Source organism: Python bivittatus, unplaced genomic scaffold (genome assembly GCF_059951505.1).
Source record: "Python bivittatus isolate LINGU-HERP-01145 unplaced genomic scaffold, Pbiv_v1 ctg000560_np1212, whole genome shotgun sequence".
NCBI lineage: Eukaryota > Metazoa > Chordata > Lepidosauria > Squamata > Pythonidae > Python > Python bivittatus.
Window position 1 is genome coordinate 10,166,641 of NW_028277083.1, and position 23,854 is coordinate 10,190,494.

Consider the following 23,854-nt stretch of genomic DNA (forward strand, 5'->3'; position numbering starts at 1 on the left):
GTGGCCATTTTCCCTCCCGTGACACGGTCCGCAGCCATTTTTCCGCCCCGACACGTGGTCCATGGCCATTTTCCGCCCCGACACGTGGTCTGCGGCCATTTTTCCACCCCGACACGTGGTCCGCGGCCATTTTCTGCCCCGACACGTGGTCCGCGGCCATTTTTCCGCCCCTGACACGTGGTCCGCAGCCATTTTTCTGCCCCTGACACGTGGTCCGCGGCCATTTTTTGCCCCTGACACGTGGTCGTAGGGAGGGGGACTCTCCCTCCAAGCAATAGCCGCCTCCCTGTCCTCCACGCCAGAACAGATTAATGGTAATTACATTGAACCTTATGGGGAAATTTCCTTCGGGTTGCGACCAATTCAGGGTGCGACCAGAGTCACGGAACGAATTAAGTTCGTAAACCGAGGTTCCACTGTAAAGTGTTTTAAATAGTGACCAATCATTTTTTCATGGACACAGAGAAATGGCGCAATAGTTTTGAGGTTCTTCTAATCAATGTCCCTCAAAGAATGGAGACTCATGCTTGGTTGGTGTTCTTCAGTTTTAGCTTGGCTCCCCTAACAGCCCTTAATAAATATTGTTTGGCCTGGAAGAAAGCCTCAGCAAACACACTGCTGAGATACAGCCTTTCAGCAGAGTTCTTGTCGTCAGTCAATGCAATGTACCTAGAAAGGTTCTCAAACGTGCTATGGATGTAGGTATGCAAAATTATCTCATTGTAGTTTCTAATGGCTTTAAGCCTTGGAGACTAACTATCAGTCTGGAGGCAGCTAACTGTCTCTTTTTGGAATTGCCCAGATTCTTTCAAACATAGTTTAAAGTACAGGTAGTCCCCAATTTAAGAACGAGTTCCATTCCCAAGGTCTGCCCTTAAGTCACATTTGTACATAAGCCTGATCAATATTATTGTATCATGCTGTATAAATAGTACTGTGTAATGAACTCAAATCATTGTGGATTTAACTCGAATTTTGCTACAGTACGCTCCGTTCTTAACTATGGGATGTCTGTAAACTGGATATTCTTAACCCAGGGACTCCCGGTATTACGAGCTATCTTGCGGAAGGTTGATTTAATAGAGGAGTGAACATGCCTGTGCAAGTCAGTTACAGTTGAAGCAGTTATCCGTGTCTTATTTTATTGAAACCACAATGAGTACTGTACAGAGCAACCTTATTTCACTCTTGTATCAAACCTTCCACGTTGCCCAGGTGAAATCTATCAGCCCCACTAGGTAAACCAAACCAGGAAATCAAATCTACAGGAGGGCTAAAACTATCTTTATTGAGATTGGCTATAAGAACAGAGTCTTGCAAGCCTGATTGTGCTGGACCTCCTTCTCCTTCTATCATAATCTAGTGAGTTAGGATAGCATCTGCCTGGGCCACTTCTGAATGTTATCTCATTGTCCTGGACTCAAAAAAAATATTTTAGCCCCTTTGGCCTGGGAAACAGTTCCTGTGTATTTCCGTCAAGGTCACCTTCCTTCCTCTTTACGTATCTGATGAAATGAGTTGTCGTTCATGAAAGCTGATACCTTTTAATAAAAAGTCTCAGTCTGAAAAGGAACCATTGATTGATTGATTATGTGCCATCAAATTATTTTCCACTTCTAGTGACCACCTAGATGGATCTTCTCCATGATGATCTATCCCTAACCCAGTGTTTCTCAACCTTAGCAACTTTAAGATGAGTGGACTTCAACTCCCAGAATTCTGGGAATTGAAGTCCACTCATCTTAAAGTTGCCAAGGTTGAGAAACACTGCACTAACCTATTCTTTCAAGTCTCCCAATGGTGCACTCATCACCACTGATTCAGTCCATCCACCTTGCTGCTGGTCATCCTCCTCTTCTCTTTCCTCCCATTTTTCCCAGCATGTGTTCAAAGTAGGATAATTTGAGCCTGATCATTTGTGCCTCAAGTGATTTGTTTGAGGTGCTGTAGACTCATTCTAACTTCAATAATTTCAATTTATTGTAAACCGCCCAGAGTCACTTCCTCATGAGATGGGCGGTGTCTAAATTCGAAATATAAATATAAATAAATCAGATAGGCATCAGAGCATTACACCTAACAGAACCAAATCCTGTAGAGCAACCTGCAAAGCCAGCATGATACAGCAACAGCTGTTTACAATACTCCAAATACAATTACTGAATTATGTGATTCTGAAACCATTGCTATGTTAATCATTGATTTGAGTTTGTCCTCTGCTGGGTTAGGTGGATGACAATGTTTTCCTTGGAGGGGCCTCCTTTTCACTGTGTGGTTTCTGTTTCACTCCATAGCTCGAGGGTTTCCATCAGAAAAAGACTTTGAACACTACATCAGGTTTGATAACCATTCAGGCAATGTTCTGGCAGGACTGGTTTTTGAGAACTGTTTGGCTAACAGTCAGGATCCCTTGCCACTCCAGGTATGATGTTTTCTTGATTGGTCTCCTCAGGCATTCCTTCTCAGCTCTCAAGTTGGTGCATGATAGTCTCTTACCCAGGAATGAAGAAGGCTAGATGTTTGAATGGAGATGTATACGTCTAGGGGAATTCCTATGGAAAATGTAAGGCATTTGCACGTTATTTCTGGTGCATACGCATCGAGGCATATTAGTAAGCACGTAAAATATGGTGCCTACAAATATGCATGGATGCTTATGTACCATGTTCAAATCCTTTATGTTTTCCATACATTCCATTTTCCAGCTCGAACCCTTAGCTAATTATTAATAATAATTATTATAATTATTGTAGATAATGGCTCCCTGAATCCTTTCTGGCTCCTAGAGCCTTCTCCTAATGGGAATCACTGCAAATAGGTAACATGATTTCCAGGAAATACCTGGAAATCATGGTATAAACCATGAGGTTTAACTTAGTTTAAGAAAAAAATAAACTGGGAGGGGGGGCAGAAAATCCACAAACATGACATACTGTAGCTCTGCCTGCTTTGCATAGCCGCCCAGAGTCACCTGTTGGGAGCCGCCCAGAGTCACCCGCTGGGGGGAGATGGGCGGCATACAAATTTAATAATAAATAATTTTTAAAAATAGCGTTTCTCTCCCCCCAAATATTTACTATGACCCTCTGCCATCAAAGCAGATGCTCATCCAGATGTACAGAACGTGGTAGAGGAGGACACACATTTATTAACAACACCTGGCCTGGATTTTGTGTTAATCATTCCAGGCCAGCAACAGGTTCAATGCAACTTGCTTTAGATGCACCCTTGAGGAACGTCATAGACTCTTCTCACGTCCTTGATGTTGGTCTGGTTATGATTTGTCTGCAGGTCAGTTACCAGCTACGTTTCAAATATAGCCCTAGAAATGCTCCTCAGAGTGAGAGGACAGGGTTGAACCCCAACTTGGATCGAGACTGGAACACAAACTACCTCTTCCCATTGTTCCAGTTACCAGGACCCCGAGAGGCAAAAAGTGATGATGGAGGCACACCAGGTAATCTTTTCCCAATGGTGACTTTACGTTGGAAGTTCACCAGATCCTCAGGAGGACCTGGAAACATGAGGACCTGTCTTCTACCTCTGACTTAGGCAGAGATCTTTCATGTTCTGTACAGCATGAGATATTTATTTACTTGAAGCTCCCAGAGTGCACAGGCCTTGTAACGAGCCTCTAGAACCTTTGCTGTATACCCTCCCCACCCCAAGGAACATTCTTGTGAAACACAAAGTTGGCATAAAATGTGATGATGTGGCTAAAGTGTTGAACTAGAATTAAGGGAATCCAGGTTCAGTTCCACCCTTAGTTTTGGAAAGTGAGTGGGTATCATTCGGCTGTCTCTCAACCCAGCCTACTTCACTGGGTTGCTGTTGTGGAGATAAAATGAAGACATACAATGAAGCTACCTTGAACTCTTGGAGGAAAAATGGGATATAAATCAAATGAAGAAAGTAAATAAGTAAATAAACTTTTAAAACACTGAAACAATGACATCTCCTTCACATCTTGCCAGGCTTCTGGTGACTACCTAGTCAGGATGGTGTCATTTTCTTGACAGCAAGCAGGAAAACATTTCATCATGCACTTTTTTATGGGGTGTGCTCTTGACTACTCTAGCTTATAGCTTTGATATTTCATATAGTTTCCCCTCCAAACACTAACCAAGCCTGATCCCACTTAACTTCCAAGATCAGGGAAGACCTATCAGATGCCGCCACCTGAATTTCATAGTACCTGTTTTCACAAGGCCTCCTTTCTCTTGTTTTGTTAGGGTACTTCCGTGAAGGTTTCCTTGCAGTGCAACATTTGGTGGATAAGGCAATCATTCAGTATCACGCCAACACAACTACTGCTGATCTGCTGGATCGGGTGACCGTGACTGTTCAGCGCTTTCCCTATCCTCCTTACGTGAATGACCTCTTCCTCTTGGCTATTCAGAACCAGCTCCCCTTGTTACTCATGCTGAGCTTCACCTATACCTCCCTCAACATTGTCCGTGCTGTGGTGCATGAGAAAGAGAAGAAGCTGAAGGTAATGGAAGGATCAGCTCTGGGGTTTGGAAGGGCCAGCCCTGTTGGTTGGCCAGCCCAACCACTGGAGGAAGCCTGTTCCTTCATTTGCTGCAACAGTATCTTCAGTTGCATCAAATGCCTGTTGAACTTTGGAATCTGGAATTCCAGAACTTATCCTGAGAATTGTGGCATTTAAAAAAATGAGAAAAGAAAGAAAGAGAGAGAAGGAGAGAGAGAATCAGGAGAACTCATGGCCTGGTTTACAACTAATGCTAAACCATTCTGTGGTTTGTCTGCTTTTGTCTTGGTGTGAAGCACAAACTCACCCATGATGACTTAGTTTGATGTCAAAATAAACATAGTTTAACAATCTTGGCTTAGCATTTGGTGCTAACCAAGCATTGAGGCTGCAACGTCTTGAGAACCTGGCTTTATTTTAAGGCAGACAAAGCTTCTATTCCATGTGGTAAGTGTGCAAATAGCCTTGAAGAACAAATGTGCAAATGCCTATTTAAAAAATGCAGAGAGCTCAGAGGGATGATTAAATCGGCATTTAAATGTAGATTTTTGCTCCTTCCTGTTGATTAGCAGAAGAAGGCAAAATAAATGTGGCAAAGTGCATAATACGTGGATGTAAAAATGACCCTTTTTTCTGGCAGGGATCTCAGCACAGAATTTAGATTTAACAAACAGCCTCATGTTTGTTTTCATGCTTGAATACACTAAGCTGCTTGTATTTAGTATTTTCTGCACACAGATTCTGAAGCAAAGGGTTCTACAACAACTCTCCCTGACTTAGAAAAACTTTCAGCTGCTCTGGATTGGGTGATGGGAGTTGTAGTCCACCTCCAACCATGGCAGCTAGAGGCAGTTGTCCATGAGAATTAAAAGTCTAGCTTGAATGACTTCCTTTCATGACCCAGGGGTGGGGATGGGTGGGGGGGCTTCTGTACTCAAAAAAGTTGAATTGTTCAAGATGAGGCTATGGGGAAGTGAGAAATGGTTTGTGCTTCAATCAATGTATTTTATTTAATCCTCTGTTGATTTATATTTTATACATTTATAAAATGCTTATTTTATTTTGTATGTTTCATAGCGATTTTAAATGTCAGTTCTAATCGTTGGTTTTCATCCAGTTTTGTCTGCATTTTCTTGTAAGCTGTTCTCTCTTTTTAAAACAAAGGAGATATATATATATATATATATATATATACTTTTTAAAATATATATATATATACTTAAAAAAATATTTTTATATTTTTTATATTATATTATATTATATATTATATATATTATATTATAAATATATTATATATATTATATTATAAATATATTATATATATTATATTATAAATATATATATTTATATATATAATATTTTTAAAAAGTAAATAGATTAAAGATGTTATACAGGGGAATCTGGAAAGGGGTCAAAAAATCAAGTCAAAGCCCCACTCCTTGCACTGCAATTTAGAAGAGGTACATTCAGTTACACGGTCTCAGTCACCATCTTGACTTTTTTGCCCCCACCCACCTGCAATGCCCCTAATGTCAAGAAGACATTGCAAGAGTGAGAAGCGTCTTTCCCACTGTATGGTTCTATGTGGAATTTTGTGTCCACAGGAGTACATGAGAATGATGGGTCTAAGTAACTGGCTACACTGGAGCGCATGGTTCCTCCTGTTCTTCCTTTTCCTCTTAGTGTCCATCTTCTTTGTGACCATCCTCTTCTGTGTCAAGGTGAGCATCTTCATTTTTTTTTTAATTGAACCCTTTGAAGAAAATATATAAACAAATACAAGAAAGAACATGGAAAAAATAAAAGAATATAGTACAGATAAATAAACCAAGGATTTAAAAATGTCGTGGAAGTTATAGCTTTTTCTAATATTGATTAGTCATGAATAGTTCCATATATTGTATACATCCCATTAAGGGACTAAGAATCACTATTGAATATAAGCTTAAAATAAGCATCAAAAACCATGATAAATGCAATATAAATATAGGCAGCTAAATTGTACCTAAAAATATTACTAAGAATCTCATAAATATAGATTCTGGGCATAGAAAAATCCAAATTTTTGATGTGGTACTAATCCCTGTTTTAAATTATAATCTAAGAATGGTTTCCAGTTTGAGCTGAAATCTGTTACATTTGCTTTTAAGGTAGGGAATTATTCTCAACATGGAAACATCTTCCCCCAGCACAGTTAGCCATTCTTCCACTGAAAGGATCAGATGACCTTTCCAGTAAGAACATATGGTATCCTTGCAGCAGTTAGCATACATAGAATTAATTCAGTATGCTTTGAGGGGATATATGGTTTAGAAAAGTTTACTAGGAATATTGTAGGTTGAAATGGGAATTCCGTTTTTAAGATTTGTTTTAAACTAGAGTGAATCATTTTCCAGAATTGTTGAACTTTATGGTATTGCCACCAAAGGCCACCATCTTCCAGGAGATGTTAAACATGTCCATTGTCTACCTTGATAGTCATCTCATGAAGGACAGAAGCATTTGTTAGGGCTTGGGCAGGATGATGCAAATCCTTATAAGTGGTAAAGGCAGCTGGATGGGGTTTGGGGAGCACGTTCACCCTTTTCTCTCCCCACCCCCATTTCTCAATCTAAATCTGCCCCTCTGAAGTGTCCATGAACTTACAAGGAAATATTTTTGCTGAGATAGTGCTACTTCCCTCTCAAGTGTTTATAGTAGCTGCGAGAGGTGAGTCAGATCTTGAAAAAATGCCAGCTAAATTTCACCACATTTCCAGCATCTTGCAGCCATCCAGTTTGAGCATCTCATCGTTCATTTTAAGGAGGAAAATAGAAACGTTGAATGCTTCAGCCACATCAGTCTCTTGGCCCATTCTGTTGGTTTCCATGAGGGTTAAATGTTTAACGTTTCCATGTGAATAAAAGGCATTTTCTGTTATGACAACCAGTTAGAACATCATTAACCCTGTGACTTCTAATGATTAATTACTGTGAAATATATTTTTGTATTGCCAGAATGTCAGTTCAAGGGCCTTTTGGAAACATTGTACATAAAATGTGTGACCCTGTTCTAAGAAAAAAGAACATCTTTTCTCTGAAATTTCTGAAATAACCCAGAATCCAAATGATGATGATGATCATCATCATCATCATCATTGAATAATAATAATATAATAACAAAACATTGATACTAGAATGTGACTATAATTACATGTATCCAAACTGATAGAGTGTGCCTTTTCTGATTAAGGTTGATTCACTCCACTTAATCAACTTTGGTGGATTAATCAACTGATGGATGTTCAGCCTTAATCATTACATCGCTCTCCAGACTCTGGTCTGTTTTGGGCCCCCAGGATTTTCCTCCAGTGACGCTTGCATGGCTGGAGGAAAGATGGAGCCTCTGTGATCCCTACTTGCCCATTTTTCTTCCATATTTGGACTTTCTTCGTTTCATATTTTTGGGATGAGCCCTGAAAGAGTAGGAGAACTTACTGAAAGCCTTCCATGTTTGCAGGTGAGCGAACAGGGAGCAGTGTTGCCAAACAGTGACCCAACTCTGGTGTTTACCTTCCTAGCAGTGTTTTCCATCTCAACCATCTCCTTCAGCTTCATGGTCAGCACGTTCTTTTCAAAAGGTGAGCAAGAGAGTTCCTACTGTTGCTTCCTGTTGGGCTGCCTATTCACACAATCCCAGTTGAGCTGCTCTCTTTCCCTATTACATAACAGCTTGACTCTGGGCGACCACATGGACATTTTCTTGATGATCATACAGAAGGGGTTCACCCCTACCTTGTGCTGGGTTGTGTTTTTTCTTTCTGTGGGAGCCCTGGGACTCTCTGGTAGTCTCCCATCTGAGTATTAATCATGTTTGACCCATCATAGCTTTATCAGTATTACCAACAGTTTAAAAAATGAAAATATGGGATATAGACAGAGACAGTATTCTTTCCTACCTACCTTATCTGCATGGACAAATTTTACTTGCCTTTCAGCAACCACATTTGCTTGTCACATTTGGAAATATTACAGGCCCTGCAGACCTGTTTAATCTGGGATAAGACAACAAGTACTTTTTTAAAAGATTGGAAACCCCTTATGGGCTTTTCACTGAAAATGGAAAAAAATGAATTGGTGACTTATGGATTGGCTGATTAAACAGGGTTGAATATGGGAAGAAAAGAACCATGTTGTAACTTTAAAGAGGGAGAAGAGATAATCAATTTGTTTGTAAGTGCTGTAAAGAAGATCAGAAGCCACTCCTTCTCTTCTCTTCTCTTCTCTTCTCTTCTCTTCTCTTCTCTTCTCTTCTCTTCTCTTCTCTTCTCTTCTCTTCTCTTCTCTTCTCTTCTCTTCTCTTCTCTTCTCTTCTCTTCTCTTCTCTTCCCTTCCCTTCCCTTCCCTTCCCTTCCCTTCCTCCATTGTCTGTTCTACTTCTTTTATCTTTTATCTTTTTTCTTTCTTTCTTTTTTAATTTCACTCTAGATAATTTCATGTTTATCTTTGACTTTTGTGAAAATCTTTAATAAAAAATGTTTGAAAAAAGAAGAGGAAGAAGCTTGTAATGCAGTGCAAAATTCCCCACCTCCACTCATTAGCTAGTCCCTTCCCGGCGATGTGGGGAACAGCTGTCCCTTGTCCTTCCTTCCCTCTGGTCCAACCTCCCTGGGTTTGCACTCGGTCTGTGACAAATGCATTGGCTCTCCAAATGCCACAAAGCCCTGTTGATTCTTTTTACAGTCAATATCCACTTTGTGTTTGCAGCAAATGTAGCCGCAGCTGCGGGAGGGTTCCTCTATTTTTTCTCCTACATTCCGTACTTTTTTATCTCCCCGCGCTACGACCACATGACTCACAGCCAGAAAGTCTCATCCTGCCTTATCTCCAACGTCGCCATGGCCATGGGGGCACAGCTGATCGGCATGTTTGAAGGGAAAGGTGAGTGCAGCTTCTCCAAGACCTGGGATGAGATGCCTTCTTCAGTGTTTCCCCCTATAAGTTGGGTTCCAATATCTGAGGTTACAGTGCCAAGAATATTATTTTTATATACCACTGTTTCTCAACCTTGGCAACTGGAGGATGTGTGGACTTCAACTCCCAGAATTCCCTAGCCAGCTATGCTGGCTGGGGAATTCTGGGAGTTGAAGTCCACACACCTTCAAGCTACCAAGGTTGAGAAACTTGCTCTAGGTCAACTATCTCTGCCTGTGAACTCTGCTTTGCATTCTCAAAATGTTCTGTACTAGCAAATGTTCACATGCGGAATATACTCTAAACCAGTGTTTCTCAAACTTGGGCACTTGAAGACGGGTGGACTTCAACTCCCAGAATTCTCCAGCCAGCATGCTCTGAATGGACTAATATCCTCCACATTCATGGAGCGTACAATGGTAAAGCATAGCAAAGCAAATTGTTTAGATTGCTAACTGGGGAATAGGATAAGAAGAGGGAAAGAAATATTTCCCAAGCTATCCTGACCTCAGCAAATCTTCCCATTTTCTTATCCATTGGCAGGGATGTGGGGGGGGGGGAATCCTTGTGGTAGGCTCCTCATTTGGGGATATAAAAGAGAGCTTGTGTTTTCCAGGCACGGGAGTGCAGTGGGAAAACCTGATGAAGGCCATCAGCGTAGATGATAACTTCACAATGGCCCATGTCCTGGGTATGCTACTCCTGGATTCTGGGATGTATGGCTTGGTGGCTTGGTACATGGAGACTGTATTTCCTGGAGAATATGGCATTCCACAGCCCTGGTATTTCTTTATCATGGTAAGCACTGGGCATCAGTATTTATTCCTTCTCCTACATGTTTGGATTAATTCTTTTATCAGGGAGAACAGTTAACCAACATACATTCCAAGCCGTGTGTTAGTAAAGGCATTTACAATTCTAGCCATTGCTTTGTCAACGTTGATATGAGTTGTATTGTGAGCACTTAAGGTGTCTAGATCTTATCCTTGTAAGGGATTGTTAATCAGGTTGAGGACAAATCCTCCTGTAGAAAATCTATCTGTGGGACAACTAAGAGTCAACACCAACTTAATGGCACATAATCAATCAATAGACTATTAAGATTAGAAATGCATTTCACAGTAACATGTACTTTGGGCTTTTCATGTGTGAATGTTTGAAAAGCCTGTCTTTGGCTTTCTGGTTGGAAAGGTGGGTTTCAAAGCCTGTAGAAATGGGTTTGCTGCTTTTAAAAGCCCTGTGTGATGAACATTTCCTGCTGTAGAGGAGGAGAAGTTGTAGACTTTCAAAAGAACCTTCTGATTTTCCTCCTTGGATCAGTTCTTTAGAAAGGAGTGATGGTTTCTCTTTTGATACTTTAGCCTTCTTATTGGTGTGGGAGCCCCCAGACAGTTTTGGGGAAAGAGAAGGAAGAAGAGGAAGACCCAGAAAAGGCCTTGAAAAGTCAATTCATAGAGGAGGAGCCTTCAGACTTGGTGTCAGGAATAAAAATCAAGCATCTTTCCAAGGTGAGCTCCTGCTGGTTGCTTCCCTCCTAAGTACAAAATCTGGATATGGTTGTGGCAGTTGGGTTGTTTGGGAGGGCTTCTTTCATGGACAGATTAAGTTGTGACTTTTAGACCACTTCCTAAGAAAAATAGGCATGTATTTGTTTGAGCAAAATAAAACGCTGTAGAACCATGTGGGCTTTCCAGAAAAGAAAACAAGGTGCTCGTGTTGCAGTGGGAGCCACAGATCTCCCATAAAACTGGCCGGGGTTGTACAAAGAGCTCCTTCAGGAAGGAGTTCTTCTTCTTGCTTCTCTCTGCTGACATAGCTAGTAGCTGGAAGAGCTTCCTTCCTATGTGCTTATGTGCACAGAATCTTCCTCCAGCTACTGGATGCACCAAAGGGGGAGGCACCTGGAGAAATCTCTGCATCATGAGATACCTCTCAAGGCATGTTCTGGACCCCTGACCCCAATTCATGCCCATAAAACCCAAGTGGCTCCTGAAGGTCTTATTTATTTTAATACAAGTACTTTTATGCCCCTTCAGACATTTGACTCTAAGCAGCATAACTTGGATATAGTAATGCTTCCAGGGCATTTTGGCCGAAGCCGTTGTAGAAATAGGCCCTCAAATGTCTCTGTCTTTATCTTTCTTCTTGCCTTTCTGCAGGTGTTCAAGGTGGGAAACAAAACCAGAGAAGTTGTGAAGGACCTGACTCTTAATATGTACGAAGGGCAGATCACTGTCCTTCTTGGACACAATGGGGCTGGGAAAACTACCACGCTGTCCATGCTGACAGGTGAGGCTGGGCCTAGCTTGGATCTGGAACTCAGGCAATATCATTTAAGCAGACAGTTGGCCTCTGATTCCCAATGTCCTACAGCTCCCATATGAACAAAAGAAACAGTATCTTTTAAACAGGATTCTAAGAAAACCTTAGTTTTACTGGAGAGCTGGAAGCAGAGTCGGTCCTACTGTTGTGCAGCGGGCATGAAAAGGCAGCAGCTTCTTGGCAAATTCATTTGTTATTGTTATGTTTGTTGCTGGGGAGGAGAGATGGTGCTTAGTCATGTTAAGAGAGATGTCTGACCCTCAAATTAATTCATCATCTATTCTAGTTGGAATTACAAAGAACACAGGGCTCGCAAAGCATCTAGAGCCATGCTTCTCAACCTTGGCCACTTGAAGATGGGTGGACTTCAACTCCCAGAATTCCCCAGCCAGCATGGCTGGCTGGGGAATTCTGGGAGTTGAAGTCCACCCATCTTCTAGTGGCCAAGGTTGACAAACACTGATTTAGAGATTATGCAAAGTTGATTTTAGACCCAGTTAATATTGTGCATTGGTTTCACTGCTAGTCTGCACTGATGGAGCACAGCAAGAGGTTGAATGTCAGTTTAGTTACCTTTAGAGTTGACCTATTGGAAACAGTGGGATTTAATAATCGTGGCTAATTTCTTCCCATTCATTCTAATATCTCTTAAATCTCCTTGTTCTAGATTTATTTATTTATTTATTTATAAATAATTCAGACTTCTATGGTTGCCCATTCTTACATGATACAGAGTAGCTTGGAGTTAGATTTGGCCCTAATCTGAAAACAGTGTCCCCTTTTTCTCCTTGGCCGCTGTTTCATAGGACTGTATCCTCCAACAAGTGGACAGGCATACATCAATGGCTATGAAATCTCCCAGGACATGGTTCTCATCCGAAAAAGTCTAGGTCTTTGTCCTCAGCATGATGTCCTCTTTGACCACATGACGGTAGAAGAGCATCTTTACTTCTACTCTGGGGTAATCTTTGATCAATGTTTACTGAATTTCTGTAGTCTCTGCCTTCTGGGATCCACTCATTACCCCAGATGCAGCCTGCAGAAGTTGTATGGTTACAAGATATTTATGATGTGGCATGACTGGACTGCAGACATGTAACTGTTTTTGCACTGTAAAGGTTGTCAATCTTTTCTAAGCCCAGATGCCACTTGTCCATTTTGTCCAAACTAGGAGAAATGTGTTTATTTACTTATTTGCCATTTCCCAAAGTATAAATAGTGGTCACCCAGCAACCAAAGTATGGGCCAGTTTTGGGGGGCCTTTCTAAATGAAAGAAGTTTCAGAACGAGCCATACTGCTAGTGGGAAAATATTCTGGAAGGTGAGGGTCAATGGATCTCCTGAGGGACCAGGATTTCCAATAGCTTTTTCTAGAGGACTGGCCTAGATGGGCATAATCATGTTTGGTCAAGTGGTCTGAATTCGTATGGACCTGAGATGTGCCGGATTTTGCATAATTTGGGAGCAAGGTCACAAGAGTGCAGGAGATTTCAGGACCCTGAAGAGAGGCTTCTGGAAGATGGTGGCAGGCAGCTTGTGGTCACAATCGCTGCGTTGCCAGCCCTACTGTGTAGAATGGGCACTGATATACATTCTTGAGCAACGGCAATGATTACAAGATGAATACTGTACAGATTCGAGCTAGAACGGACTAAGAATTCCTCTGCTTATTTGAGCCATGAATATATTTGTGAGGGTCCTCTTGTGCCTGTAAGGCAATGACATGCTGTCATTGACCTATTAAAGTGTGGACTATTTATTTATTTGTCCCTCTTCAGAGGAACTTGCTCTTTGAATGAAGTGAAAGTGCAATAACAGCATCGATAGAATCATAATGCCAGATCCAGGCCTAAGACCTTTTTCTTTCTGTTCCACCTCAGCTGAAAGGGTTCCTTGCTGAAAAATGCCCAGGGGAGATCACCCATATCCTGCACATCCTCAACTTACAAGACAAACGTGGGACTTTGTCGAAGGCGCTCTCTGGAGGGATGAAACGCAAGCTCTCTATTGCCATTGCTCTCATTGGGGACTCCAAGGTGAGTCTGGGTTGAGTCTCTTCTTTTCATTCTTGTACTTCTGTGCAAGTGGTTCTGAGATGGTCTGTTGGTCTTGGTGCCTTGAAGAGTGGGTGGGGACTGAGGCTTTCTTTCCCCATTGTAGAAGAGGACGTGGAAAGGTTGAGTATCTCCACCACCTTGAGTTGGAACAAAGGAAGGCACTGTTTTTCCATCAAGGTCCCTCTTCATTTAAAATTTAAATGAAGGATCAGGAAACCCCATTGGTTATTTTTTTATGGTCCTTGCACCCTGCCTTTTTGGCAAGTTGAAAGTGGTATCCATCTGGGTCTCCCAACATTTTCCCATATTACAGCAACCTTGTGCACCAGACAGGACTAAGAGTGAGTCATTAGACTGAGCGGAGCTCTGTGGCTCTGTGGCTGAGCAGGGACTTCCTCTCTGATCCTAGCCCAACTCCCTAATACACTTACACCACCCCAGTTCTCTTCCTGAGACCCCAGAAACTGGCTTCCAGTCACAGTAGGCCAACTAGATTGCACCCAACTCCCATATTCCCCAACCTACCTGTTCTCTGCATTGAGCAGGTGGTGATGCTGGATGAACCTACCTCAGGCATGGACCCCGTTTCACGACGAGCCACTTGGGAGCTCTTGCAGCAGCAGAGGAGAACCCGCACCATCCTCCTCACCACCCACTTCATGGATGAGGCAGACCTGCTGGGTGACCGCATTGCCATTATGGCCAAGGGAGAGCTCCAGTGCTGTGGATCATCCCTCTTTCTCAAGCATAAATATGGTGAGGAGATCCCTCCCGGGCCCACCTCTGGCTCTTGAGGAGAAGCCATCTGCACTGCAACAGAGCTGCCTTGGGTGGCCTGAATAAAGACAGACATGAGCTCCTGTCTTAATTTATTTCTTACTTATTGATTACATTTCTATGCTGCATTTCATCTAAGAAGCTCCAGTTGGGGCACTCTGGCTCTCTACTCTATGATTGAAGAACACTGACAGGCCCAGAGTCATACCCAAGGTCAAACTGAATCCCGAGTCTGGGGCTTCACAGATTAGGGTTAGGATTAGGAGAACCACTACCCCTCACTAAAAAAGTAAGTTCTCCTTCAAACTGAATTCAGCTCTTGGTGATTTTAAGGAACTTTCCATGTAGTTTTCTTAGTAACAGTATGGAAGTAGTTTCCCATTGCTTTCTTCCAGAAAGTTTGACTTCCAAGTCTATCCCTCAGCTCTGGGATATTAACCACGTCCAAGCCTGATTATCTTTTCCAAGATCAACCAAGGTTGGCTGAGTGTGGCCATCTTTTCAGATTAGCTCTCTTTTAATGAGGACATACAAGCAGGGATGATCCCACAAAACCACCCGGTGCTCCTAGGTCAATATCTTCTTTCCTTTCCAGGTGCTGGGTACCACATGGTGATGGTGAAAGAGCCCTGTTGCAACCTTGGAGAGATCTCCCGCCTCATCTACCATTACGTCCCCAACGCCTCTCTTGAAAGCAATGTGGGAGCAGAGTTGTCCTTCATCCTTCCCAAGGAGAGTACACACAAGTAATCTCACCCTTAATAACTATGGGGGATGCACTAGTGGGGTCCAACTTTGCCACAGCATCAAGACTACATCGCTCAAAGGCTGGATGGAAATGATGGGAGTTGGATCCAACCCACCTGGAGAGCATTGGGTTGAAGAAAGCTATCTTAGAGAATAATGCATTGGCAGTGTATACCTTTGGCTTGCATGATGTGCTTAACCATGATTGATACATTTAACTCCATGCACTTAACCACATCATAACCATACCACACCTGATCATGGTTATTCCAATCATGGGTTAACTCGATTTAACCCAATTTTGCATTGATACACTGCCCTGAACAGTGAAGCTGGGTGTGCAGACTGTGTTAGTCTTAAATGGGATTTGCTCACATGGATTGTCATACGTTGTGTGAACAAACACAGCCATAGCCATAGAACTGAGTTTCCCAAGCTTTTGAACCTGGTGGGCAGGGTTGGACTTTGATAAACAAATCATAGCTTCTCCCACAATAGCTAAAAAGAATTTTAAACCATCTGTTTACCTACACCCCCCCCCACACACACCCAATCCAGCATTTCCCAATTACTCAATTTTGGTCTTTTTTGACAGAGGGAGCCAATTCCAAATAAATTATCACTCTCTCCCCTTTTATTTTCTGAGACCTTTAGGACCTGTCTTGTAAATAAAGATGGTAGTAAAGGCTATGATTTATTTCTCAGCACACCTTCTCCTATAATTTCTTATCATATTTAAATGCTATAATTAGTACAGGTAGTCCTTGCTTAATGATCACAACAGGGGCCGGAAAATTGGTTGTTAAGTGGGGTGGTTGTTAAACAAATCAGACCCAATTTTATGATCTTTTTTGCAGCGGTCATTAAGCAAATCACCATGCTTGTTAAGCAAATCGTGCAGTCGTTAAGCAAATCATGTGGTTCCCCATTGTTTTTGCTTGCTGGAAACCAGCTGGGAAGTTTGCAAGTGGCGATCATGTGACCCTGGGACACTGCAACCATCATAAGCGCAAGCTGGTTGCCAAGCACCTGGATCGTGATCACATGACTGCAGGGATGCTGGGATGGTCATAACTTTGGGCACCAGTTGTAAATCACTTTTTTTTAGCACCGTTGTAACTTTGAATGGTCACTAAATGAATGGTTGTTAAATGAGGACTACCTGTAAAAGAACCTTTTAAAAAGAAAATCATTCAGACTGACATGAAGGGAGCTATCCAAGGGCATCTCGAAATCTAGATGTTGCTATGAATGTGGCCTGAATTCAAGTCTTCTCACCTACTTTTCCTTCCAGATTTGAGGCTCTGTTCACAGAGCTGGAGTTACGCCGGGAAGAACTGGGCATTGCCAGTTATGGAGCCTCAGTTACTACAATGGAGGAGGTCTTCCTTAGGTAAGTCTTTGAGAACATTGGTGAGCTTGACAGGTGAGCTTGGAAGGTGAGCTTGGGTTGGCCCTTCTTAGAAGATCACCTCCCATTGGCTTGTTAGGAGATAAAATGGGAGGAACTGGGGAGTGGGGGTAAGTAACATTCTGTGTTCCTGGGAAGAGTCATTCCCAATGTGGGCACCTACAGCTTGTATGGACCTCATTTTCAGAATTCCCCAGTTAGCTGTCTTGAGGATGGCTTGATTAAAACAATATAGAGAAAGATAAATAAGGGAAGGTTAGACTCAGGGAAATATGTGCTTTGTTAAAGGGGTTAAAAAATTGTCTGGTGTAGATTGGAGGCTGCAAACATTGCAAGAAAAGAAGGCTGTGTATGGGACAGATTTACTTCTTGTGCTAAGGCATCATGTGGTTTGCATGTTTGCATCAGAATACATCGCTTGGACCCGTGTATTGTGGGTTATGAGTTATAGTATGATATGGGAATGCAAGTCTGTTTAAGAAATCATGCTTCAGCAAAGGAGGACTATGGTTATTTCTTCTTCTTAATGGATTCTCTCCAACCAAGAAAAACAGAAGATGCTATGGGAAAGCCTAGGAGAACTCTAGATGGAGCACAGCAATGCATGGACTTTGTGCAATTGCACAAAGGAATGCTTCTTTGGGAAGCAGCCAGTGCTCCCCAAAGAAAAGCTAACATAATAATTTCAATTAATTAATTAATTAATTAATTTTTAAAACTTGGGCTCTCTTCCTCTTCCCCAACATCTCCAGTTGTTACAGAGAGTCGGCAGACTGTAACGGACAGTGAACCCCCAGATAATCTCAGATCTGAAACCTGTCCTCTGGTATCAAGTGGCTGATTTTGTTTCTTCTTTCTTGCCCAAACATGCCCATCTCTCACCTTGGGTTGACTTTTTTTCTAGAAAGAGAATGGGGTAGTTCCTAATCAACATGAGAATCAGCCTTACTGGAAAAACAGCTGTTTCAAAAAGATCAGATGTGCAAGCAGGTTTCCACAAAGCATGTTGTTTCAACCACCAGGCATGTGCCGGTGTAGATGTTGTGGAACTGCTGTTGGCCTCTCTGAACCTTTAACAGAAATGTCAAAGACAGTTCAAAGGTCTTTGTGGCCACGAGGTCAAGAAAGCTGGCATCATTCCCTTTTTAATTTCTTTTCCTGAAGGGAAATGTGCTATAACTTTATTTTAAAAACCACAACCAGCCATTAGGTGGCATCATTTTAAAGTCATAGTAGAAGGATAGATAATTTCTTTTCAAGGTTTGGTCCCCAGCATCTCCACAAAAGTTGAGAAAGTTCTGGCCTGAAACTCTAATCCAGCTCCTGATTGTCAGTGTCAAAATTGTGGAGTCCTTGGTGTTCTCTGAGCCTGGTTGCTTGCTTGCACTGATGATGTTACCTACTTGGATGATGAAATGTGTGCAAGCCAACAACCAAGCTCAGAGAGCACCAAGGACTCCACAGTTCAACTCTGAGCTACAGATAGTCTCTTCTCTTGGAGGGTCAACACTATCAAGCTACATAGAGCAGTTGTCCATCTTATTACTGAGCTACAAGTGTAATAAGACCCCTGTTTTGGATGCAGAAAGTGGAGGTCTTAGGTTCCACCTCCAGTATCTCCAGGTAAGGTTGGAAGAACTCTGGATTGGAAGCCCAGAGAGCTGCTGTCTCCTCAACACTGTGGGGGAAAGGGGCCAAAGATCTAAGTTGGCGGATAGCAGCGTCCTTGGTCCTTCAATGGATGTGGTCTCTCTCTTGAAGAGTTGGCAAGCTCGTGGATTCCAGCATGGACATCCAAGCTACCCAGTTGCCTGCTTTGCAGTACCAGCATGAACGGCGATCCAATGATTGGGCCATGGATGATTCCAGCAGCCTGAGTGGGTTGACCAGCATGACAGAAGACAACGGGGCTCTCATCACAGAAGATTGCTCCAATATTAAGCTGAACACAGGGGTGGGTTCTAATACGTGTTCCCCTTTGGTTGTGGGTTGTGGGTTTTTTTGGTGGAGGGAAAAACAAAGGGAATATTTGCACAAGGCCCCAAATTTAGAGGAGTATGGTTCAGTATTTGAACCAATCAGATGGATAGATACTGTCCACTGCCAGCAATACAACTAATTATTTAAAATAGGTGGGTAACCCTCAGGCTATGCATAGCCCCTACTCATTCTGATACCCTCCAGAGCCCCTACCTGGAATCAGCTGAAATTTGGCAGCCTAGTATATTTGTAGCTTTGGGGAGGCTTTCTTTGGCCAAAGAAAGAAGTTTATGAATTCTTCTCCTTATTTACGTTAAACTCCTACTGCCCCACTTTGGAGTCTACTAAGAACTTTTTCCTGGGTGGTTCTAGCCATCTGGAATAAAGCCTTCGCAGAAAAGTCACTCTCTTGCATAACCCATTTTTTCCCTATCCTATCCTTTCTCATCCTCTGGCCTGTAGTTCTATCTCTGTTGCCAGCAATTTTACGCCATGTTTATGAAGAGGGCTGTCTACAGCTGGCGCAACTGGAAGATGGTGGCCGCGCAGTTCTTGGTGCCTCTTATTTTCACTGCTTTCGCCTTGATTGTCGCCAAGACCTTCCCGGGGCCTCAAGACTCTCCACTGTTGAAGCTGACCTTAAATCCATATGGCCAGACCACTGTGCCTTTCTCCATCTCCCAAGGGTCCAGTTTGGGCGAGCGGCTGGCAGCACAGTACAAGGATGTGGTTGGTGCTCAGCGCCAAGGGGCATTGGAGGTGGTAGGTCAGTGGCAATCAAAAGCTTTCCTTTTAGAGCAGAACTTAGAAGATGGGGTCCCTTATGCTCATAAGCCCACATCATTGCTTGATTGCTATCAACCCTTCTAGGTAGACCAGACCAGGAAATCATCTCCACAGGAAGGCTAAAACCACTTTTATTGTGATTGACTAGAATAACAGAATTGAGTCTGAATATGCTGGACCTCTTCCCCCTCTTATACTCCAGTGAATTAGGGAGATGTCTGTCTACGCACTTCTGAATTTTGGCTCTTTGTTCTGGGCTTAAAGAATGCTTCAGCCCCTTCGGCGGAGGCTGTGGTTCCCGCCTATTTTCATCAAGGTCATCTTCCTTACCCTCTACAGTTACTTGCAAATAAAGTCTATGAGCAAGAAGGAAGTGGGGAGTTTCAACCAACTCAGTTTTACGGACCACTGCTCAGCAGATTTGGACGCAGCTGAAGAGCTCTGAATTTGGGTCACTTGGCCAAATAACAGATTTTCCCACTATTTGACAAATTGGTTGAGACAATGTTCATACATATGATGCCATTTACATAAAATGTATCTAAATTATGTAAAAATTACATTAAATATAATTATATACATTAGTTTAATTCAGACTTAATAGACATTCAGCTTGAATAGACATCCCTTCTCACCTCTTAGTCTGTAAAATCAGGATGTTACTGTAAATCCTTTGTAAGGGTTTTACTGGCTGGTTCATACCATGCCATGCTTTGGCATAGTCTTCAGATCGCTGCATCCATCAGTTTCTTGAAAATTCCATCTTTTTTCTAGTCCTCATGGTTATAAATTCCTGAAAATCCCTCCATAAAAAGTTTCTAGCCTTCAAAGTTAGAGTTTGTAGGCCTCGTGGTTCTCCAACAAGGTGGCGCTAATGGCTGAGGTGGTGTGATAGAATGGAATTATGAAGGCCAAGCTCAGGGAGATAAGCATTTTCTTAGCTCACCGGAACTGCATGGGAGGAACAAAAGGATGAGACTGGCACCTCCCTGAGGAATTCACACTGTTGTGGCTGGAGGACTTTGGGAACTGGAGTTTTAGTCTGGGAAGATTCTTGCTAGAGGTTGTAGCTAATAAACATTGCTGGACTGAATGTACATGGTCTCCTGGAGTTCCTTGGGCTAGGCCTGACATCAATCTTTCCAGACTCAAACCCCAGTTCCCAAAGTCCTCCAGCCACAACAGTGTGAATTCCTCAGGGAGGTGCCAGTCTCATCCTCTTGTTCCTCCCACGCGGTTCTGGTGAGGTAAGAAAATGCTTATCTCGCTGAGCTTGGCCTTCATAATTCCATTCCATCACAGGTGAGTCTTACTGGCCAGCGAAGAGGCCCTCTTGGGGACGTCTCACTCAATGAAATGGATGTCTCTGCAGGGAACTTGGAGGAATACCTGATTTCTCGAGCATCAGAAGAGGGTGGAGCCTTTAATGAGCACTACATTGTGGCAGCTTCTTTCAAAGAAACCTCAGACCAGATGGAAGCAACGGCTCTTTTCAACAACCAGCCATTTCATTCTTCTGCGGCCGCATTGCTACTGGTGGACAACGCCTTGCTGAAGCTAGTAGCTGGACCAAATGCTTCCATCACAGTTGCCAACTACCCACAACCTCGTAACATGACCGAGACAGCAAAGGACCAGCTCATGGAGTGAGTCCAAACTTCCTTTGTTTTTGCTTGCTTGCTTCATATATATCCCACCTTTCGTTCAGGAACTCAAGATGGCATATACATCCATTCCTTGTTTAACAACCAAGTTCCATTCCAATGACCAGGTTGTTAAGCAAAATGGTCACTAAGTGAACATGTGAGTGAGAGGGAAAGAGAGAGATGCTGGAAAGCTCACTGGTCTCTCGTACAGCTATGTCAGCATTACTCTCACTTGGGTGAACATTGTTGTCATGCACATGAAATTTCGTCATAAATGCACACATTGGTCAGAAAATGAATTTTTATTCCTGTTCATTACCTTTGTATTTGTGAATGATTGCTAACCGAGGTAGTCACTAAACAAGGAGTGGGTACACAGAGTTCTCCTATTTCTAATATTTATTTTTTAAAAATTCATATATTTATTAATTGCAAAGTATAGATATATTACACATTGCAATATGTTAACTATACGAGCTAATTTTCCAGTTGCACCTATCTTTTTAAGGACAGGTGTAAAAAAGGAATAACTACCAAAATACACAAACTGTGCAGAATTTTGGATTTGAAGGTAAAAAGATGCATTGGGCCATGCACGAATGCAAATAGGATATCTGTCTGCTGTGCTTTACATCGGCTACATCTTTTCCCAGCATTGCATGTCTGCCCTCCAGAGGAAAAGACATGCTTAATTTAAGGAGGTTTAGACAGGTCCTCTGTGTCCCAACATGCTCTGAAGCACATTTTTTTCCTTCACATCCCAAATATTGCACACCCCTCTGCCTGCCTTCAAGAAGGCTGTTTTTTCAATGTTCCAGTGTTGGTATCAAGCCAGCTATCCCTGATTCCCATCCAGATAAGTTGTAGTTCCACCACAACTGGAGAATGCCATGCTGGGGGAAAATGGTTTCTAGACCCAACTTTTAATCATAGTTTTCCAGCTGACTGTGTTTTGTCTTTGCAATATCCCACAGAAGCCAGACAGGCTTCGCGATCGCCATTAACTTGCTCTACGGAATGGCCTCCTTGTCCAGTACCTTTGCACTCCTGCTAGTCAGTGAGAGGGCCATCAAAGCCAAACATGTACAGTTTGTCAGCGGTGTTTACATGGTTAATTTCTGGCTCTCGGCACTTCTGTGGGACCTCATCAACTTCCTTACACCCTGCACCCTTATACTGGTGAGTCATTCCTGGATGTTTTGTGTAGTGAAGGCTAAGGGATCCTTATCTGATTCCAAACAAGCTTTACTGAATTGAGTTGTAGAGAGGATCCAGCTAAGAGGATCCTCACTGGACCCATCAATCATGTATTGAGAGAGGGGGACATTTCCGAGTGGGGAGCAACCTTGTATGCTCATGTGAAAGAACAAAATGGAATGCAGGATCCCAATGTTTATGCATCTGTTAGATTACATTATTGCATCATTTAATTATTTGAGCAGTGGTTGGACAATGATGGAGATCAGAATCCAGGCTTATATTGAGGTTGCTGAGTCTGTGCAAGGGGATAGATAGGAAAAGGGATAGTGGAAGATGTAACTCATTGCTGGCCTCTGTTGGTTACCTGCCATTCTGGATCCCAGATATGCCAGCCCTAGTAGAGCTGGCCCTTTGCCTTCCTTCAGCATCTTCTTACATTCCAAGGTGGCTTTTCTAACCTGTTGACCTTCAGATATTAAGAATCTCCAGAATTCCCAGCTACGATCATACCAATGGAGAATTCTGACCATTGTAATTACTTTACTGGCCAGCCAAAAAGAATGTAGAACTCAAGAATGTGTTTATGAACTTCATTGAGCAGTTGGGTAGAAGGTTGCTTTTTCCTATTCAGGTTCCTAATCTGGGGAGGGAAAAAGAAGCAAAAATTTGAAACCTGTTCCCTTTAGTGACCACACCTGAGAACAAGTGATAGCTTAAGCCTCTACACAGCTGTTGTCAGTTAAAGTTCTGGATTAAGTGACCCTTCTGTGTCTTAAACTGTAATAACCATTTCTGTTGGTCATTCTTCAGGTGATCTTCCAAGCCTTTGACGTCAAAGCCTTCACCGAGGACAACCATCTTGTGGATATAATGCAGATATTTCTTCTGTATGGGTGGGCCATTATCCCCCTCATGTACCTGCTCAGCTTCTTCTTTTCCATGGCAGCCACAGCTTACACCCGCCTCACCATCTTCAACATCTTCTCTGGCACAGCCACATTCTTGGCAGTCGCCATCATGAGCATTCCTGGTAAGGGGTTTGGACTCGGTCCTTGGTTGAAAAGTTTTCATGGCTTTAAGCCACAAAGGTCAACTGTTCTTCTCACATTTCTTGTCTTCTAGAACTTGGAATGGTGGATCTCTCTAAGACACTGGATAAGGTCTTCCTCGTCCTGCCCAACTACTGCTTGGGACAAAGTATCAGCATGTTTTACCAGAATTATGAGTTCATTCAGTTCTGCACTTCTTCTTTTGAATCACTGGTCATCTGCAAAGTATTTAGTGAGTATACAGTATCATCTTGGATTTAGCTTCTCTGGCAGTTTTGAATTCAACAAGTGGCTGCCACTGAACATAGCAGCTGTGGATTTGGGGGTACCTAGGATTCAGATTGGTGACAGACCCAGTTTTATCCCAAGCATGCTCATGCTATTCTAGATTGTCAAATCTAGAGGCACGTTGCAAGTCAACATATAGTTGCTTGC

The 23,854-nt window shown here is 42.6% G+C and overlaps 1 protein-coding gene across 2 annotated transcripts in view; it reads left to right on the plus strand.

The window, feature by feature from the left end:
• ABCA3 (ATP binding cassette subfamily A member 3) overlaps nucleotides 1-23,854 on the plus strand; it is a 65,242-nt gene that overhangs the window by 27,096 nt on the left and 14,292 nt on the right. For both annotated transcript variants that reach the window (XM_088148172.1, XM_088148173.1), the window contains exons 5-24: nucleotides 2,295-2,422; nucleotides 3,292-3,457; nucleotides 4,233-4,492; nucleotides 6,097-6,213; nucleotides 7,991-8,111; nucleotides 9,238-9,411; nucleotides 10,061-10,242; nucleotides 10,806-10,952; nucleotides 11,604-11,733; nucleotides 12,573-12,727; nucleotides 13,647-13,802; nucleotides 14,369-14,579; nucleotides 15,196-15,346; nucleotides 16,642-16,740; nucleotides 18,520-18,712; nucleotides 19,201-19,504; nucleotides 20,897-21,170; nucleotides 22,145-22,349; nucleotides 23,181-23,400; nucleotides 23,493-23,651. In XM_088148172.1, coding sequence (XP_088004298.1) covers nucleotides 2,295-2,422; nucleotides 3,292-3,457; nucleotides 4,233-4,492; nucleotides 6,097-6,213; nucleotides 7,991-8,111; nucleotides 9,238-9,411; nucleotides 10,061-10,242; nucleotides 10,806-10,952; nucleotides 11,604-11,733; nucleotides 12,573-12,727; nucleotides 13,647-13,802; nucleotides 14,369-14,579; nucleotides 15,196-15,346; nucleotides 16,642-16,740; nucleotides 18,520-18,712; nucleotides 19,201-19,504; nucleotides 20,897-21,170; nucleotides 22,145-22,349; nucleotides 23,181-23,400; nucleotides 23,493-23,651 — 3,552 coding nt within the window. The remainder of the gene's footprint in view (nucleotides 1-2,294; nucleotides 2,423-3,291; nucleotides 3,458-4,232; nucleotides 4,493-6,096; nucleotides 6,214-7,990; nucleotides 8,112-9,237; nucleotides 9,412-10,060; nucleotides 10,243-10,805; nucleotides 10,953-11,603; nucleotides 11,734-12,572; nucleotides 12,728-13,646; nucleotides 13,803-14,368; nucleotides 14,580-15,195; nucleotides 15,347-16,641; nucleotides 16,741-18,519; nucleotides 18,713-19,200; nucleotides 19,505-20,896; nucleotides 21,171-22,144; nucleotides 22,350-23,180; nucleotides 23,401-23,492; nucleotides 23,652-23,854) is intronic.